Source organism: Culex quinquefasciatus, chromosome 3 (assembly GCF_015732765.1).
Source record: "Culex quinquefasciatus strain JHB chromosome 3, VPISU_Cqui_1.0_pri_paternal, whole genome shotgun sequence".
NCBI classification, from domain to species: domain Eukaryota; kingdom Metazoa; phylum Arthropoda; class Insecta; order Diptera; family Culicidae; genus Culex; species Culex quinquefasciatus.
Genome location: NC_051863.1, coordinates 50,178,930 through 50,197,759, shown reverse-complemented (window position 1 = coordinate 50,197,759; position 18,830 = coordinate 50,178,930). Strand labels below are relative to the sequence as shown.

The window sequence follows — 18,830 nt, the reverse complement described above, 5'->3', positions numbered from 1 at the left end:
AAATTTTAGTTTCAAAATAAATCATAGTTTTTGTTAGTTTGAGCAACTGTAGGTTAAAATTTTATTATAAGACATTGTTAGACAGTACAAGGACATGTGAATTGATTGGCCCGCCCATGTTAGACCCCCCCCCCCCCTCTTTCTATACCACACAGTAGTAGTACGATTTACGATGTTTTTCAAAGGGCTTTCAAAGTAAAAATAAATATTTGTATTATTCCATTATCACGAAGGACACCCTCCCTCCCCTCCTCTATCCATGTAATGGGACGTCCATGCATTACGTGACGGCGTTATATCAAGGGGGAGGAGGGATTCGATGATTTAAACCAAAAAAATGCATCGGAAATGTATTACCAGGGGGTGGAGGGGGTCTAAAAATATAAATGTTTTGTTACGTAATGCAAGAACGCTCCCTTAATATTTTAATAGTTTTGAGCAATTCACAAAACACGTGGAAGTTTTAGAAGGGAGGTAAGTGTAGGGATTGAGAGTGGGTAACAGTAGAGGCTCGTATGCTAGAAAGGATAAATTTTAAGAAATTTGTTCTAAATACGAGTAGCGTGTAGTGAGAGAAAGAGAGAGTTGTTAAACGTTTGTGTGAGAGAAATAAATTAGTCTTGTAGTTTGTTTCGGCACGGAAAGACGCGTTTTATTTCCATCCGAAACCCAACGAAAGTTGCGAAATCAAGAGCTCCGATCACGACAATGGCGCGGATTGGTATCACCTACGCGAATTCGGAAGAAAAAGTGATTTTAGTTTAATTGTTCGGCGAGACTGCAGATGAAAATGGACATTTTTAGTGGAAGTTCTGCTGCGGAAAAAGACGCCATCACTGGCTTTGATTTCTACTGGCAGAAATTTTGGACGTGTGTGTGTGGCGGTTGCAGCTAGATCGTTGTCTTTTGTCCGTTCGTTGCCGGTTGGCCCTTTTTTTCCGAGTTGGGTTGATGTTTTGCAGTGAAGATCCAGCTGCGTACTTTTGATGTGCTTTGGCAGGTTTTCGGAATGGCACGTGACACTCGACGTGACAGCGGCCATCTTCCTGAAAATATTTAATATTTGTTGACCAGCATGTGTGTGATGGTGGGTGTGAGTGCGAAGGCGTTCTTCCCGAGAAAAGCATCGAGGCCGCCATCTTGTAACTTTCACAGTGACTTCCAGCGTTTGTTCCCATTATCGAATGGTGTGCTTCTTTTGTCAAGGTGTCCTCCCCGAGGGAGGCATCCCGGGACTGAGCATATGTTTGTTGATTGGAGCGGGTGTGAAGAAGTATTCTCCGAGAGAAGCAACAAGGCCACCATCTTGAACATTTTATGAAACCTTGCCGTCTGGTTCCTAACTCCTGTCAGTGGGTTTCTTATAAGAATGAAAGGAGGATGAAACTTCCTGAGAGGATGATGATTTCCCCGAGAGGATGATGATTTCCTGAGAGGATGATAATTTCCCGAGAGGATGATGATTTCCTGGGAGGACAAATGTTTTCCCGAGAGGATAATGAATATGATTATGATGATGATTTCCCTGAGAGGATGAAACTTCCCTGAGAGGATAATGATTTCCCGAGAGGATGATGATTTCCCTGAGAGGATGATAATTCCCCGAGAGGATGATGATTTCCCTGGGAGGACAAATGTTTTCCACGAGAGGATAATGAATATGATTATGATGATGATTTCCTGAGAGGATGATACTTCCCTGAGAGGATGATGATTTCCCTGAGAGGACAAATGTTTTCCCCGAGAGGATGATTATGATGATGCTTCCTGAGAGGATGATGATGACTTCCCGAGAGAACGATGATTTCCTGAGAGGACAAATGTTTTCCCGAGAGGATGATGATTATGGTGGTTTCCAAAGAGGAATTAAAATTATGCTTCACGTTAATGAAAATTAGTTCTCAAGTGGAATTCATATTTTAAACCGGAATTGGTGACCTTGATTTTCTCATTTGTAGACTCTTCATCGGTGTGTTTGGGGAGTTCATTTTCTATGATTGAATAGGTTCAAAAAGGGTCAACATTTTATTATCATGGAAAAAGCTATTCTTTTTTGTAGGTTTTTTTTAAGGGAAGAACTAATCGACTGTTAAAATATAATACCAGTTGCTGTATTATATTTTAGACAGGTAGAAATGACAGTTCTCCCATAAGGAATACTTTGTAAAAAAAAGCAAAAAAAAAATGCTCGAATGGAAGTGCTCCATTGGTGATTGACTAAAAAAGATAGGCTTGTAAAATATAATGAGAGATTTTTTAATTTTAATAATGGGAAAACATGAATAAAGTAGAGAAAACAAAAAAAGTAAGTTTGAATAACCTTTGATGATTGAAAAAGAAGCCTAGAACTTTATTTCATTAAATATAATTTGAAGTATATAAGAAAATTGTTAGTTATTTTGCTAGTTTGTTTTTTAAGAACTTGGTATTTAGGTTTAATATAATAAAAGATATTGGTTAAATTTCGAAAAACATTATGAAAACTGGAGCATATTCTGAATCTTGGATGTTTTATCATTTTTTATAATTGAAGCAGAATTTTTGAAGTTTAAATTGCACAATTTAATGTGAGATTTAAAATATGAGTAATGTGAAAAATGTAGGAATATTGTTAACGAATTTTATTTTTTTCTGATAACAAAATAATTTTAATTTTTATTGAAAGTTGAAAGTTTTGAAACTTGGATTGTAATATATAATTTGAAATTTTGCATGATTTGTTGGAAACAGAAATAACGTGAAACACAAATTAAATTAAGTAAAGAGATTTATTATTGTCGTACATTATGTAAAATATTTTTTAACTTTGATATGTTGGATATAATTTGAACCTACGATTGTAGGTCTGCAGACATGAACAATGCTATTAAAGTGAGAAACTTAGATTAACGAGGAGAAAGTTGGAATCTGAATACTTAATGTTTTAGAATGTTTTTATTGAAGTAGAATTTTTGATGTTTTGATTGTACAATTCAATGTGAGATTTTAAATATGGTTACTGTGACAAGGTGGGAAAATTTTGAAATTGTCAATGAATTTTCATTTTGTTCTGATAATAAAATAATGTTCACTTTGATTGAATGTTGAAAGTTTAGAAGTTTAGTTTGTAATAGATGATTTGAGTATTTGCTTCACTTGTTTAAAATAGAGGTAATATGAAAAAATTTATATCAAGTGAATATAATCATAATTGTCGTACAGACAATCCAGACAAATTTTACTGCAGACATGAACAATTATATTTAAGTGAGAAGCTTGGATTAAGAGGAGAAAGTTGGAATCTGAATGTGGAATGTTTTAGTATTTTTTATTGAAGTAAAATTTTAATTGCACAATTTATTGTAAGATTTTAATAATGGGTAATCTGAACACGGTTTACTTTGATTACTTTAATTGAATGTTGAAAGTTTAGAAGTTTAGTTTGTAATATATAACTTGTGATTTACATGACTTGTTTGAAACAGAAGTAATGTGAAAACTTAGATCAATTAAAAGATTTATTATTGTCGTGCAGAAAATACAGACAAATTGTACTGCAGACATGAACAATGTTATTTAAGTGAGAAGCTTGGATTAAGTGGAGAAAGTTGGAATCTGAATGTTTAAGTAGAATTTTGTTTAGGTTTTGAATGCAGAATTAAATGTGAGATTTAAAATGTGGATAAGGTTGAAAAATTCTGATTTTTTTGAAAGAATAATATGCTTGCCAGCACTAACTTGATTTCTAATCTTTTAATTTGTTGTGCTAGTTAAACAAAATTTCATAAGTTTGAGTTATGTTAGTCGAAATAGAAATTTTATTAGTTGAATTCATAAAATTTAGTTTGAATTTTGATGAATTTTTTAAACATGAAAAAACATGGATTAAGCTTAGATAAACTGAATATGGAATGTTTTAGTATTTTTTATTGAAGTAAAATTTATAATTGATCAATTTATTGTGGGTTTTTAAATATGGGTAATCTGAACAAGGTTTTATGTTAGAAGTTTAGTTTGTAATATAAGATTTGAGGTTTTGCATGACTTGTTTGAAATAGAGGTAATGTGAAAAAAACTTAGATCAAGTGAAAATAATTATAATTGTCGTAGAGACAATCCGGACAAATAGTATTGCAGACATGAACAATGTTATTTAAGTAAGAAGCATAGATAAAAGGAGAAAGTTGGAATCTGAATATTGAAGTAGAATTATGTTTAGGTTTTGATTGCAGAATTAAATGTGAGATTTAAAATGTGGGTAATGGGAACAAGGTTGGAAAATTCTGATTTTATTTTTGAAAGAACGATACGCTTTTGATTTGTTGTGCTAGTTAAACGATATTTCATAAGTTTGAGTTATGTTAGTCAAAATAGAAATTTTAGTAGTTGAATTTATAAATTTTAGTTTGAATTTTGATGAAAACATTATGAATTTTGATGAAAAACATGGATTAAACTCAGATAATACAAAAAAATAGTTTATTTTACAGCTAGCCCTCAGGACCGGAAACTTACATGAAAGGAGACAAATGATATCAAAAGATGATGGTTCTTCAACAAACTGACACAACAAGGATCACGGTGTGGATGAAAGCTCAACATTTGGCGCTGGAGGATAACGTATTATAAATATTGTTGATGAGTGCGTATAAATGATGTAAGGATTATAACGATTTTGAAAAGATGCAGGTTTTATGCGGACGGGCTTTCCTGCCAAAAAAAAAAATAATGAAAATATCATTTCAAGCATATTCAGTGCCGTAATTTACAGGAGAGATTATAATTATTTGGTTGTTTGTGTATTAGTAACTACCGTAAACTGGGGTCAATCGGGACACTTGGGGCGAATTGGGACATCAGTTTTAACCATGTTGGAGCACAATGTTTTGATTTTTCTGGATGGTTTCGATTAGAACAGACTCAGGCCAACAAAATGTGTACACCCATTTCCAAATTTGAAAGCTTTAAGTGCTCTAAAACTGCTGTCCCTATTCAGACTGTAGTCCCGATCCACCCCAGATTACGGTATTAATTTAAGAGTAGATGAGGAGGAGAATGTAGGGATTGAGAGTGGGTAACAGTAGAGGCTCGTATGCTAGAAAGGATAAATTTTAAGAAATTTGTTCTAAATACGAGTAGCGTGTAGTGAGAGAAAGAGAGAGTTGTTAAACGTTTGTGTGAGAGAAATAAATCAGTCTTGTAGTTTGTTTCGGCACGGAAAGACGCGTTTTATTTCCATCCGAAACCCAACGAAAGTTGCGAAATCAAGAGCTCCGATCACGACAGTAAGGAGCTTCAAGTTTTCAGGAGGGCTGAAATTTATAAATAAAGTGCCCATATCGTTTGTTGATGGCCCCTAAGGGGTGATCTGCAAACAACGTAACTTATTTTGTTGACTTTTATGCTTTTTAAATAAAATTTGAGGAAATAGTAACAGTGTTTATCTGCGCAACATAACATTTTTAATTTCGAAAAACTAAACTTTGCATACAACTTATTTATGTAAGGGATCGTCCAACAACAAAGTGACAAAAATTTGTAAAAAAAAACAATAGAATCACTTGATTTTTATTATTTAGTGAATTTCACTGTAATTTGGCCAACATAAGGGTTTGGAATAAAAAAAAATCGGTTGCGTTGTATTAGAATGAACCCTCACGTAAATCAGTTTATCATAAAAGGGCCATCCAGTAACCACGTGATTACTTTTTTGAAAGTTTTAGAATTTTTCCCCCTTGTGAACATCGGTCTATTTTGATTTGTTCAACAAGTTTCATAAAATACCTTCTTTTTTCGAGTTGCATACAAACTTAAGTGACGGAATTTGTGAATGACCCATGTACAATTCTTCTGTAAATAAGCTCAGAAACATTATATAAAAAATATATAATATTTAGTAGCCCTTTATCTTCAACAATCAACTACGCATACACTTTTTTTGCCATGTGACCAACATGATTTAAAATTTCGTGACGTTGCAACGCAAACTTAAACCTGTTGTAACTTTGGATCTAGACAACCAATTTAGTCGCTCTAGGTTGCATTTGAAAGCTCTTTCCAAATACAAAGAGCATCCGAAATATCAAAATGATTGAATATTTAGTTTTTTGTTGGCATAAACAACTGTACCTTTTTCGTGACGTTGCAACGCAATAAAATGGTAAACTTACACTAGTTCGAAAAAATACATAACTTAAGATAAAATGCAAATCCATGAAATTTCCATTTAGTACATCTATAAACCAACAAAATGCAATCAAAAGACTAATTTTTGGATTTTATTTCGCTGAAAACCAGGAGTTTCTAGAAAAATGTTTTAAAACGATGATTTTATCACGAATTGATGCATAACTTAACCAACTTGTACAAAATGATATTCAAATGATCAATTAATGAAAACCATGATTTTTGAAGCTTCAAGTAGTCTAGAATCGAGGAAAAATATCCAAATAGCTCATACACGCTTTTCAAAATTTCATCCTCAGGTGTACATTGCTGGAGAATGTGTCATATTGTCGCCGCGGCACTAAACCGAATTGAGCGAATTCAACTCTCGCGACGATTTTCTGTCGCGAAATATCTGTCAAACATGTTTAGGCGTTTTTGAAACAGTGTGTTAACTTGTTTTGTTTGATTGCTTGGCATTGTTTGGGTTGTTGAAATATAAATTGGGGATTCTACGCTGACTTGCGGATAAATGAGACAAAACAATTTAAATTACTGATTAGAATCTCTGTTCCGATGAATTAGGAGCTCAAACTTCCACACGAACCGTTTTAGTAGGGTTATGTAATGATTTTCAGTTGATTCCCAGACTCGAAAGGAGACGCAGAATATCAAAAGTCTTTGTCTGGATCTTGGAATAGGTTGCTATCTGGCCTCAAAATTCACCGTCAATTTGGTCCCTTGTGAATCCCGAAAGTGCCGTCATAATCCTTTTTCAGACTGGATTTCATGGCATGGACCATCTAATCCAAATCCATAAAGCAAATTCTGGCAGATCTTGTGGTCGGTTCTGTGATCCATGATGGTCTTGGCGCTAGTCGCTTCGCTACTCTACTCGCGACATTTCAGTTTGGTGCCGCGGCGAAATTTTGATTTGGTTTCGAGAGTGACATTTGAGATACACTCAGAAAAGAAACAACATAAAATAGTTTCGCAAGATGAAAGAGACTCGCGCTGATATTTCGATTTATTTCCGAAACCACAATATATTCAATCCTGCAACCCTCATTCCCTACATGCTTGAAAACAAAAAATCACACATTTTCGACTTTTGCGGATTTTGGCGATATTTTGCGGATTTTGCCATATTCCCTCATTTTCCAGGCTTTCACGACCGTTGATCATGTCCGGGGCGCAGTTTTTGTTCCTGTTTTTTTATTCGAATTTATCCCAATCAAACCCACTGTGTATGGCTTGAAGCAAAAAATCGAGCAAAAAACGAGCAGTTTTACACACTCTAAAAATGTCCGGTACTTGACACGAAAAAATGCATAACGTGATGAATACTCAATATTGAGTTGAATTTACAGGAGTGATTTTAAACTTGAGATTTTTATTACGAAAAGTCTTACTGATTTTTAGCACACCATGTTTTAAACTTTAAACACTTTTCGAAAGCTATGATTCTAAGTCAAATCTTTTATAGGACGATATTAAAATTTGTTTAGGATAGACATATTTCAGTTCATTGAAAATGTATTCTGTACGGGCATGTTTTAATAAATAAATTTGATTGAAACTTTATTTGTTATTTCTAACAGTATTTTCCACCATTGTTAACTTATTTCTTTTTTGTTTTCATATTTTTGGCCTCGTTGTTTTTATTGTTAAACATTAAATAAAAATTTTTGTACCTTCTTAAAACAAGTCCTAACTTACTGATTTCAAACTTTTTATCGGTTATGAATTCGGATATGGTAAAAAAGAAGCAAAGCAGTTTTTTTTACTAATCATTAATTGTGATCAAGCGTTTATTTACACTAGTTTACTTTACTCCTACTTAATCAGTTCTTCAAACCTGATGGTGGGGCAAAACGAGAAAGTAAGGAAACAATCGGTTCGTTTTTTGTTTCGAATTTGAAATTTTTGCTCCAAAAGGCGTGGTGTTTTTGCGTTTCCCGCGTGTCTCAAATTTCACTCCATCCATTGCTAACCTATACCGAGGTATTTTTTTATATTATTTTTTTTTTATAAAAAAGGAATTGGTTTGATTGCTAAATTCAACAGGAAAGAACGAAAGTTCAGACGCAAAAAAAAGTTGGGGGGAAATAAATTAAAGCTGGCACTGCACGGTCCGTCCCAAAGGGGAGAGCAACGTAAAGATGATGAGGATCTACGTGAAGTGAAACTTGAACTGGAACGGTGACCCGTGCTGGAAGTGATGGAAGGGATTGCCACCGCCGAAGCCGTTGTTGCGGCCGCCTTCCGGATCGAGCGGATCCTCGCCGGCGTCAAACTGCCGCCTCTTCTCCGGGTCGGTGAGGACTTCCTTGGCGGCGGCAATGTCGATGAACTTCTTTTCGGCCATCTTCTTTTCGTCGCCCTGGAAGTTATCCGGGTGCCATTTTTGGGCGGCCTTCCGATAGGCTTTCACCACTTCCTGCTTGGTCGCGGATCGCTTCACGTTGAGAATTTTGTAGTAATCTCTCCGTTCGGCTTGCTTCTGCATTCGCTGGGCCCGTTCGATGCCATCCTTGGCCCGCTGAAGGCTGTCGTTGATTTCCAACGCCTCGCGGTACTGGTGGATGGCGTCGTCGTACATCTCGGCCCCGATCAGGGCTTCCGCCCGGTCACACATCACTTCCGGATCCTGGTAAAGGTCCAACGCTTCTCGACACCGTCCGACGGCCGCCGTGTACTGTTCGTCCTTGACGAGGCAAGAGCAGAGCACCTGTTTGCCGTTGTACACCATCATCGGAACGTCCGGTTCCAGCTTGATGAGCTTTTCGGCATATTGCGTACAATCGGCGTACCGTTGCTCTTCCAGCGATGATTCCGCATCCATCAGCACCTTGTCGACCTTCTTGATCTTTTTGTAGAACGGGAAGCAATCTTTGTGCTCTGGGTCCAACTTTAAGCACTCGCGAATCTCCTTCAGCGCCGATCCCGAATCTCCCAGGTCGTACAGGATCTTCGACAGCGTGTAATAACCATCCGTGCTATCGTGCGAAAGGCGATTCACCGACCGGAAGTCATTGACAGCGGCCAACCGATCGCCAATCCGAATGTACGATTGTGCCCTCGCTTCCCGAATCTCCACCGACCACGGACAAATCTCCAACAGCTGGGTCAACAGCGCAATTGCCGTGCCAAAGTCACCCCGTTGCATCACGTCCAAGCAGAGCGCCCACTGATCCCGGGCCGGGTCGATCCGGGCGTACTGGAAGTTCACGTCGTGATTGTTCGGATCCATCCGCAGCACGTTCACCAGGTCCACCTCGGCGTTATCGAAGTCACCCATCTTGAGGTAAACCTGACCTCGTTGCGCTCGGGCCGCAATAAAGTCCGGCTTCAGCTCGAGCACGCGGGAAAAGTCGTTGATGGCGAACTTGGACTTGCCGAGGGCCAGGTACACCGTTCCGCGCTTAAAGTACGTCAGGTAGTTGTTCGGGTCGCCCTCTGTTGTGGAAGGAAGTGGTTACGCGAACGTTAGAACTCGATTATCAGTTGTTCGCAGATTATTAAACTTACCCACGGCGGCATGGTAATGTGTCAGGGCATCCGAGAGCTGTCCCCGTGCCAGCAGATCCCGTCCCATCTCCAGATGGCGGTCGATATCCGCCTGAGAGGTGGCCGATTCTGCCCCTGTAAGGATAAAGAAGAATCGCAATTAGAAACAATATTAGTACGATTTAAAGTATAATTCAATAAATATATATTAAAAACCGTTACTTAATCCACCCTTAGGTGGTTGGTGCCTTCCTTACATTCGTTGGAAAGGTCATTTAATCACACATCCAAAGATAAGTCGCATGATATATTTAGACAACGTTTTCATCAAATTATCTGAGATCTGGCCTCCAAAAAGTGTATAAATAACACTTAAGTACTTATAACTTTTCATAGGGTTGTCAGATTTACAATGTTTCGAGCGCGTTGGAAAGATCTTTTGATTACCCATCCAACGACAGGTCGCATAATAGATCCAACGCTTTCATAATGATATCTGAGATCCGGCTTCCAAAAAGTACATAAATAACACTTGAGTGCTAATAACTTTTGATAGGATTGTCAGATCTTCAATGTATTGGTCGCGTTGGAAAGGTCTTTCGAATACCTTTCTAAAAATGTATAACTTACAAAAACCACCCTTTTTACAATCTTCCGGACTTTTGTTAAAATCGTTTTTTTAGCATAACTTTTGAAGTACTTAACTAAACCGCATAGTTTTTAATAGCGACTTATGGGACCCCAAGACGGATCGAATGACGCCAAAACGGACAAAATCGGTTCAGCCAATGTCAAGATAATCGAAAAAATTTTGATCAACATCCCACCACTCACACAGACATTTGCTCAGAATTTGATTCTGAGTCGATAAGTATACATGAAGGTGGGTCTAGGAGGTCTATTTGAGAAGTTCAGTTTTCGAGTGATTTTATAGCCTTTCCTCAGTAAGGTGAGGAAGGCAAAAATACAATTAGACTTAAACCAAAGGCTTGTTACTTTTTCCATACAAGGTTCCTAATCATATAGAATGGGTATGTGAATATTCGAAAATCAGTATCTTGAAAATAGATTTTCTGATCGATTTGGTGTCTTCGGCAAAGTTGTTTTTTTGCCCAAGAGATTAGGATGTTGCAAAATCTGGTAACGAAAAATATTTTTTTAATTGAGATTTTTGAAAAAAAAGAAAATATTGTATTTAAGCCAAACTTTAAAAATCATAGGGAGCGTTCTTTTACTACGTAACGCAGTTAGGGGAGAGAGGGGTGTCGGCGTCTGTTACGAAAATTTGGGGAGGGGGAGTGATGAAAAATTATGTTACGTAACGCAAAATTTTCATATAAGCATCCATAAAAATTTGCAAAAAGTCCTTGTGTTACGCATTACTAGGGGGTAGGGGGGATCGCTCATCTGTTAAGATTTGTTACGAAGGAGGGGGAGGGGGGTTATAAATCCAAAATTTTGCGTTACGGAATAAAAGAACGCTCCCATAGATGCAAAATCCAATTTCAAATTTGCAAACGAAAATGACTTGAAATTTTTTTTAATTGATAAATTCGGGGCCTCGTTTGTTTACAAACATGAAAAGTTTTGTAGAAGAATTGGAAAAAAAATTATGAAATGTGTCATATTAATAGATCGAACAAAATCCTCGAAATATTGGAAAATCATAAAAAGCAAAAAGTATATTTTCAAATTTTCTATTCGATCTGTAAGTGTACTCAGCTATGATGTTTGAAAATGTCATAGTATTTCTCATCATTCTTTTTAAACGTGGTAAGCTAATTTTGTTTCAACCGATATGATTTAAAAAAAAAACACTTTTTTTACCACCCTATTTCGGATAGGATCACCGCAGTCACCAAACCAAAAAATACGGGTCTAAGTGCATCTCCAGCGCTGGGGGCAAACATCGAATCAAATATAATTTCGCCCGACGTCAACCAATTTGCAAATATGCTCTCAGATCTTCGGAATTTCACTTTGCTACCCGGTATTCAGCCTGTATGCTACCGCTACAAAAGGAATTATGCAACATCAGAAAAAAAATAGAAATTTAATAAATTTATTTTTCAATTTTAAAAGCTCCAAATTTAAAAAAAAATCAATGAATAAATATTTATAAAATTTCATGAATTTTAAAAATTCGCAATTCGCAATTTTCAGTGTAAGAACGGGCCTTGACCGATCTTATGCACCAGGTTCCCGACGAACACGCACTGCCCTTACACCTACATCTCACCCTTGCTCTGAGTCAGTACGAGCAGCACGCTAGAACACGCTTTGAGTGTTCGTGCCAGGCATGCACACCTTCTTTTCCGGTTACGCATTTTAACTCGGCCGGGGATGGTACATTACGTAGGGTTTGATGTAAGTATAAGCGCCTAACCATTTATAGTGTGCCTATCAACTTTCATTAAAGCAAAAACTGTTTTATTTTAGTTTGAATTCAAAAACTAATTGTTATTTACTGTGTACTGTTTTCTCCTGAAATCTTTCCTAGTGTTGAGTCGTGTTTATCTGTTGCTATTTCTTCTGTCGCGGTGTTTTGTTACAATGTTTTGAACCTAAGCATGTTATTAAAAAGTTTACCAAAAGTACAATAATGTTACGTGTGTGACTTTGATCATTCAATATATTGAGTAAGGACTCAAACCTTACTTGTTTGAAGAAAAGGGCGTAGATTAAAACAATAGACAATAAAGGAAAGCAAACTACATAAAGTTCGATACTGAAAGAATAAGTGTATGTTGAAGGAAAGAAGAGTAAAAGCTGTATGAAGTAGATTAAAAATATAGGCAATAATTTATGAAAAAAGCTATCTGATAAAGGATAAATAATATCATATAAGCTTAGATAGCATTAATGACAACTTCAGGAGCCGATTGGGGATGTTAGGGAAAACATAGCAGTTAAAACTGGCAAATAAAGTAGAGGAGACTTGACAGATAAGTGAAACAGGACTAAAGTAGTTGGAGATAAGAAGAAGAGATACTCCGAGTTGCGATGTTCTAGGTACATCCACAACAGTTCGTTCAACATGCTGTGGATCAAAACAATACCTTCTACAATCACAAATTACTTCCCTTTCCCACATTGCCGCTTTATGATGTAGTCCATGCTCTGCAAAGAAAGGGATGTTAGTAAAATATAAACACTATAAAATATCGATACAGTTACTTTCGTGAACCTGAGTGACATCAGGGTTTCTTATGTTGTTGCTGTTGTCTCCAGTGTGATAATATCACTCCAAAGTGGTTGTCGTGGTGCAATCGTTCTCCAACCGCAGGCCCAGACACGACATGAAAATGGAAACAAACAAAAACAAAACAAAACAAAAAGATGCATTAGTATAAGAAAATAAGAGAAACGAAAGATCATGCAATCAAAATAAAATGGTGGATAGTAAACAGAAGCAGAATTAGAAAATCAGTTATACATAATAAAGAAATAGAAGATAGATAGTAGCTGAAAGTGGAAAGAAGAGAAACCCCGTATTGCGATGTATCAGGTACATCCACAACAGTTAACTCAACATGCTGTGAATCAAAACAATACCGTCTACAATCTTCCCTTCCCACATTGCGCATCCCTTTCTTTTGGCCGTCTCTACTCTGACCCTCGCTGGTCAAAGGTTTACGAGTTCGTTTCCACAGGCCACCAGCAAGGTCACGTGTTGTCATCATGATGACGAAACCAAGCCAACGTGGAGGTAAGAAAATGGGTAACTTGCAAGGAACCAGAGCAGCTGTTTTGACCAAGGTCTAGGTCAGCTAACAGCACTACGGGTGTAGTTCCGCTCCTTCCAGGATATTCCTCACCGGGTGTCAACCGAAAAGGTATCATTTCACCCTTGGCCTGCATAAAATTTCATGAATTTTAAAAATTTAGAAAAATTGAAATTTCATAAATTTCAGAATTTTCAAAAATTAAAAAAAAAACTACAAAAAAATGATAAAAAGTTATTGTTTTTAAAATAAAAAAAAGGATTTAACAAGCTAAATAATTACAAAAATTAAAAATACATGAAAAAATAAAAAAGATAAAATCAAAAATATTAAAAATTATTTAAGAGCTTGAAATAGTTCATAAAATTGAAGAAAATATAAATTTACAAATCAACATCTAGGCTTTTTAAAACGTCCTATAATCAAATGTAAACATTTCGTGTATCCCGCTAACTCCGATGGACACTGACATAAGATGAGAGAGACACACTAAATGTTAACATTTGTTCATAAGACCTAATCAATAAAAGTCTAACAATCAATAAATTAAGAAAACAAAAAAAAATCAGAAAGAAAAAACCAAAATTTAAAAGAAGCAACAAATTAAAGCAAATTAAAAAATCTTTAAAAATCTAAAAAAAAAATGATTTTTTTTTTTTAATTTAGAATTTTTAAATTTTGAATCCTTTTGATTTTTTGAATTTTGGAATTTCTGATTTGTTTATACTTTTAACGTCCATTCCGGATAATGTCCATTCCGAAAACGTCCATTCCGGGAAATGGAATTCCGGAAATTGTCATAGAATCGTCATTTTGTATGCAACAAGCAAAATTGTATGGAATCTAGTATGGAAAAAAATACTGATGCAAAATGGCTTCTTTGGACAATCATATGGAAAAAGTTTCATTCAATCAAAAAATACGAAAAAAAATAAACTTAAAAGTTAATTTATGTTTTTCGATTTCTTTTGTAATTTTGTGTTAAAAAGCATCGTCTCAAAATATAAATTAATTTCTTACAAATTATTTGGCTCTTTCACTCAAAACACTTTTACCAATTATAACTGGTAAGAAGTTCTGAAGAAATATATCATTTCAGTTTCATTGATGTTTTAACCCAGTCGCGTACGTGTACTTTGTACACACTTTGTAAGGACACTTGTAAGAAACGCAAAAACAAGCAACTTTCGACGCGTTAAACACAAATTCATTACGAATGGTCACATTTTTTGAAATTTTAGACGATTTTGTTTAGTTTTATAAGAAATCAATCATCATTTTTATAGATATACTGCAAAAAATCGTTCCAAATGCACCAATCTTTCGCACATATTCCTCCACGAAAGTGAGAGATAACAAAACAGAGACCTGACCCGCTATTCGGCCGACCGACCAAGAGGGGACACGTCAGAGTTTGGATGTTGTTGCGGTAAACTTATGATGGTCTTTGTGATTTTTGGACGCGCTTATCTTTTTGGGATGATTGAGGAAATTTCAATTAAAATTGCGAAACCTCTTTCTCTTTAAGGGGAAATGATTTGATGGCTAATCCTTCACACTAGTATAGACTTAGATATTAGTTTTCTTCCTGCAGCGGGACTTACGTTTGAAGCACAGGTCTAATAATAGAAACAGCAGGACCGTGGTCAATTTGCGGCTGTCGCTGAGCTGCGACATTTCGTACAGATTCAGCAGCATTTTCGCGAGATTTTCCACCCGTCGTGGTTTGCTTTTCTTCACGTCAAGCAACACAGCACCTATTTCTTCTTCGCTTCACTTCGAATAGAACAGATTCTACACCGACATACTCCGGAGACCTGTCCTGTTCCGTCGTTCCGAGTTTGAGTTGTTGGGCTGTTCTGCACCAAAATTTACTTCTGAAGCTGCAATGCAAAACCCAAACTGACGTGTTGTTCTTGCGTTCGAGCAGTTTTGACAACCTCCCAGATGTGGTCGACGCTGATTGGTTGGCGCGTTTGACAGCTGGAGAGGCTTTGCTGCATGGGCCCGAGGACGTCGCGGCTCTGTTTTGGGGAAGTAGTAGATTGGTGGACACACTTTTTGGCGGCAAGGACGGTATTCAGAGTGTGAATTTTAACTTGTTTTGTTTTCAATTGGGTACTAAAGCCCTATGTCAATTTTTATGTACAACGGTAAAAAACACGATTAAAAACCATTTCTGATCACTTTTTTTCATTTTAATGCAAAAATTTTTTTGACAAGACAACATTTTTTTCGATGGATCAACTATGGTCCCCTTGGAACGAGCTGTCAAGTAGGAGCTTTTCTGTCAAGAAGGACCGCGAGGTTAATTTTTCAAAATTGATTTAAAAATCCATTTTAAACTATTTGTGGTCGTACAAAGGGTCATTGTACTCAGAAAAATAAGCTTTATCGCTTTAAACAATAATATCAGCAAAATAAGCTTCATTTTAGGACCCAATTAAATTTTAGTTAGGTGTTTTTTCTTTCAAGATTATTTTTTTCTCTTGCATCGCGTGTATAAACGAATGAAAAAAATCTAGAGCACCTAGTTTATTTTTATTTTAGGACAACTCAAAAAATCAAACCAATTTCGTAAAAAATTAGGAAAAGCAAATTCATAGTTGTAATGTTGTGAAATATCGGTGTTGGTTGCAGTGAAATCTCAATGCAGTCGTAACGAAATGTTAGTGGAAAATGAATATCCGAAAATCCGCCAAACAGACTCTTCCAGATTTGATTACACGGTAAGTAATTTGTTGTTACGTAACGTAAACATTTGGACTTACAACTGCAATAAAAAGTTATAAATAATTGAACAAAATCAACAAATTTGAAAAATAAATTTATAACGTTGTGCGAAACAATAAATTGGATGGAACATAGATCTAATTTTTAATTTGTAATTTGTTGTTTAATTTGTAATTTGTTGTTGATCTAGGGTTTTTTCTCAAAATTTATTTTCCCTAAAAGAGCACGCAGCTAGCAACATCTAAACTTAGAAACATGTACCCTCCCTGTAAAGGCTTATGAATTGATCTCAGTTGAAAGGTTCTCCAAATCTCTGAATTGCAAATGTATCATCCTGGAGCAGAACTGTTAAATTCTAATAAACACCAATTGAATTGAAATTGGATGGAAATATGATCAAATTCTTAACCTGGCAAATATACGATATCTGTCATGAATATAAAATAGAGCTTTGAAAGGATTTCCATTAAATTTTATCAAATTGATCGTAAAAGGAACTACACAACTATAACTCTTCTTGAAATCACAAACGCCCTAACGTGTTGACATTGATAGGATCTCAATTTATTTTTAAGAATATTTTCCAACTGGTAGGCCAACAAATGCATATAAATTTTAGGTAAAATTGATAAAAAATTTAAATTTTGGTTAAAATTCTGTAACACTACCATTGTTAATAAAAAAATCGATCTATTTTGCATTTTAAACTGAACACATAACACGAATCAAAAGTTTTCACATTTATATGAAAATTGTTCTGCTGAAATTTGAAGTTTTTGTTTCTTGTGTTTCATAAACATAAATATTTATTTTTTGAGACTTTTATCATCTTCTCCTAGTGGAAAATTGGGTCCTAAAATGACACACGGCGTGTTTTCTAGAACAAACATTTCAAGAAAAATTGTCATAGCTACTGTCAAATGTGTCTTATAGGAAATTTTCTCAGCTTACCAATGCTTCTAAGAACGAAATGTTTCATCGGGAAATTTCTGAGATATCAAATTTTTAAGTTTTTTGTTCTAAATTCCTGTATTATTTATTGTAAACTTTATAATAACTATTCTGGAAACTTGTCAAATAATGTTTTTTATGTGTCATTTACTCATAAAAATATGCAAAATAAGGCTAGAAACAACTTTGTAGAAGGCTGAACATTTTTGGAATTAAGTTTAACCATGTTTTTGAATATATGGGATTTATTCTGAAATGAAAACCATAATACCGTATAAAAAATTTTTTTACAAGAATTAAAAGATAATTACATAATTTTTGTGTAAAAATATCACGTGTCTGCTCTGATTTAGCTGATACAATCGATTTTTTGAAGGTTTGATTTTTAATTTTATTATCGGATTTTTATGAATAAATTTTATATTTTTGTAAGCAAAAATGAACCGGGAACATGGATCCAAAAGATGATTTAAAATCAAAAATGTACTACAAATTACTGTTCCAAGCATCAAAAGTCATACTCTCATGAGTATGAAATTTTTATGAAATAACGAAAAAAAAGTTTAGCTGTTGAAAATGTATTTAAATGTAGGAGTAAAATTCGTGTGTTTAAACTCTGAATTTTGAAAACACCGTCACAGACTTTTTTTTTGGTTTACACAGAAATAAAATATTATTAAACAGCACAAATAAAACAGAAGCTTCCATTCCAAACTATTTAAACAAAAATCAAAGTATTTGTAAAATGTTTTAAAAATATTGGATAAGACATCTATAATATTGGTGATTCCTTGATCATTTCATACAAAATAAAAATTATAAAATTATTTTAATTATATTATAATATCGTTTCAAACTCATAAAAAGTGTTTCTCAATTTCAATTTTGAGTTTAAAACATGTTTTGTTTTCATGCAACTGTTTAATGTTTGGTTAAGGAAATATAATATTTTTTCATAAAAATCTAGTAATACCCTTATCAATCTCAAACATGCAAAAAATCGGTATGTGTTATGTGTTAATTATGATTTTTTTTAAAATAAAACTCATAATATGAAATAAATTTTACACACCCGAACATGGGAAAGAAAATAATTAAGATATTGAAAAAGATGTTCTTTTTAAAAGGTACTGTGTAACATAAATAAAAAATAAAATTACTAAACTGAAATATCATCAATGTAAAAATTCATTTTATTCAGATTTTGTACACTTTTTTAGTTGGTATTTAACCTCGACACACCAGTAGAACAAAAAAACTAGTACAGTATGTAAAAAAAGTATTTACACCCCTTGGGCACTATGCACATATTGTGATGAAACATCTAAACAATTTAATGTTGACAGAAACCTAGTACTACGTTTTGTTCAGAAACTCATGCCAGACATTTTGCTACAAAAAGCTCATGAAAATATGATTTCTATAAAAAGTTATATAACAAATACTATTACGAAAATAAAAAAGGTGCAGAAAAGTTTGTACACCTTTCGAAAAATTAACATAAATAATGTTATTTGTTGACAAATCACCATAAATCCAGTCTCCCAACTCCAAATAGGCATCCTTGACTGATTAAAAAGTAATTTGGATTGAATATAAAGTTTACTAACTACTTAGTATAAAAGTTTATATAACTCTGGAAATTCTATATAAAACTTATCTAAACTTAATTTTGCAAACTTTTAATTCAACTAAATGTCAATATATTACCATAGAATTGCTAAATAAACATTTTGGAGTGGGTATAACACCGTTTTGGGGATATTT

The 18,830-nt window shown here is 34.8% G+C and overlaps 1 protein-coding gene across 1 annotated transcript; it reads right to left on the bottom strand.

Moving 5' to 3' along the window:
* Positions 1 to 7,921: 7,921 nt before the first annotated feature.
* LOC6054099 (dnaJ homolog subfamily C member 3) lies at positions 7,922 to 15,262 on the bottom strand. The gene is made up of 3 exons (XM_038263829.1): positions 14,984 to 15,262; positions 9,676 to 9,789; positions 7,922 to 9,603 (listed from the first exon to the last, which is right to left on the bottom strand). The coding sequence occupies exons 1-3, from the start codon at positions 15,075 to 15,077 to the stop codon at positions 8,318 to 8,320; spliced, it is 1,494 nt and encodes a 497-aa protein (XP_038119757.1). The 5' UTR covers positions 15,078 to 15,262; the 3' UTR covers positions 7,922 to 8,317.
* Between the last annotated feature and the right edge of the window lie 3,568 nt (positions 15,263 to 18,830).

Bases quoted from the DNA above. Each gene is read 5' to 3' on its own strand.
- LOC6054099 (XM_038263829.1), bottom strand. From the start codon at position 15,077: ATGCTGCTGAATCTGTACGAAATGTCGCAGCTCAGCGACAGCCGCAAA. The intron at 9,790-14,983 runs GTAAGTCCCGCT...TTATCCTTACAG, and splicing joins ATTAGACCTGTGCTTCAAAC to GGGCAGAATCGGCCACCTCT. The intron at 9,604-9,675 runs GTAAGTTTAATA...CTTCCACAACAG, and splicing joins ACATTACCATGCCGCCGTGG to AGGGCGACCCGAACAACTAC.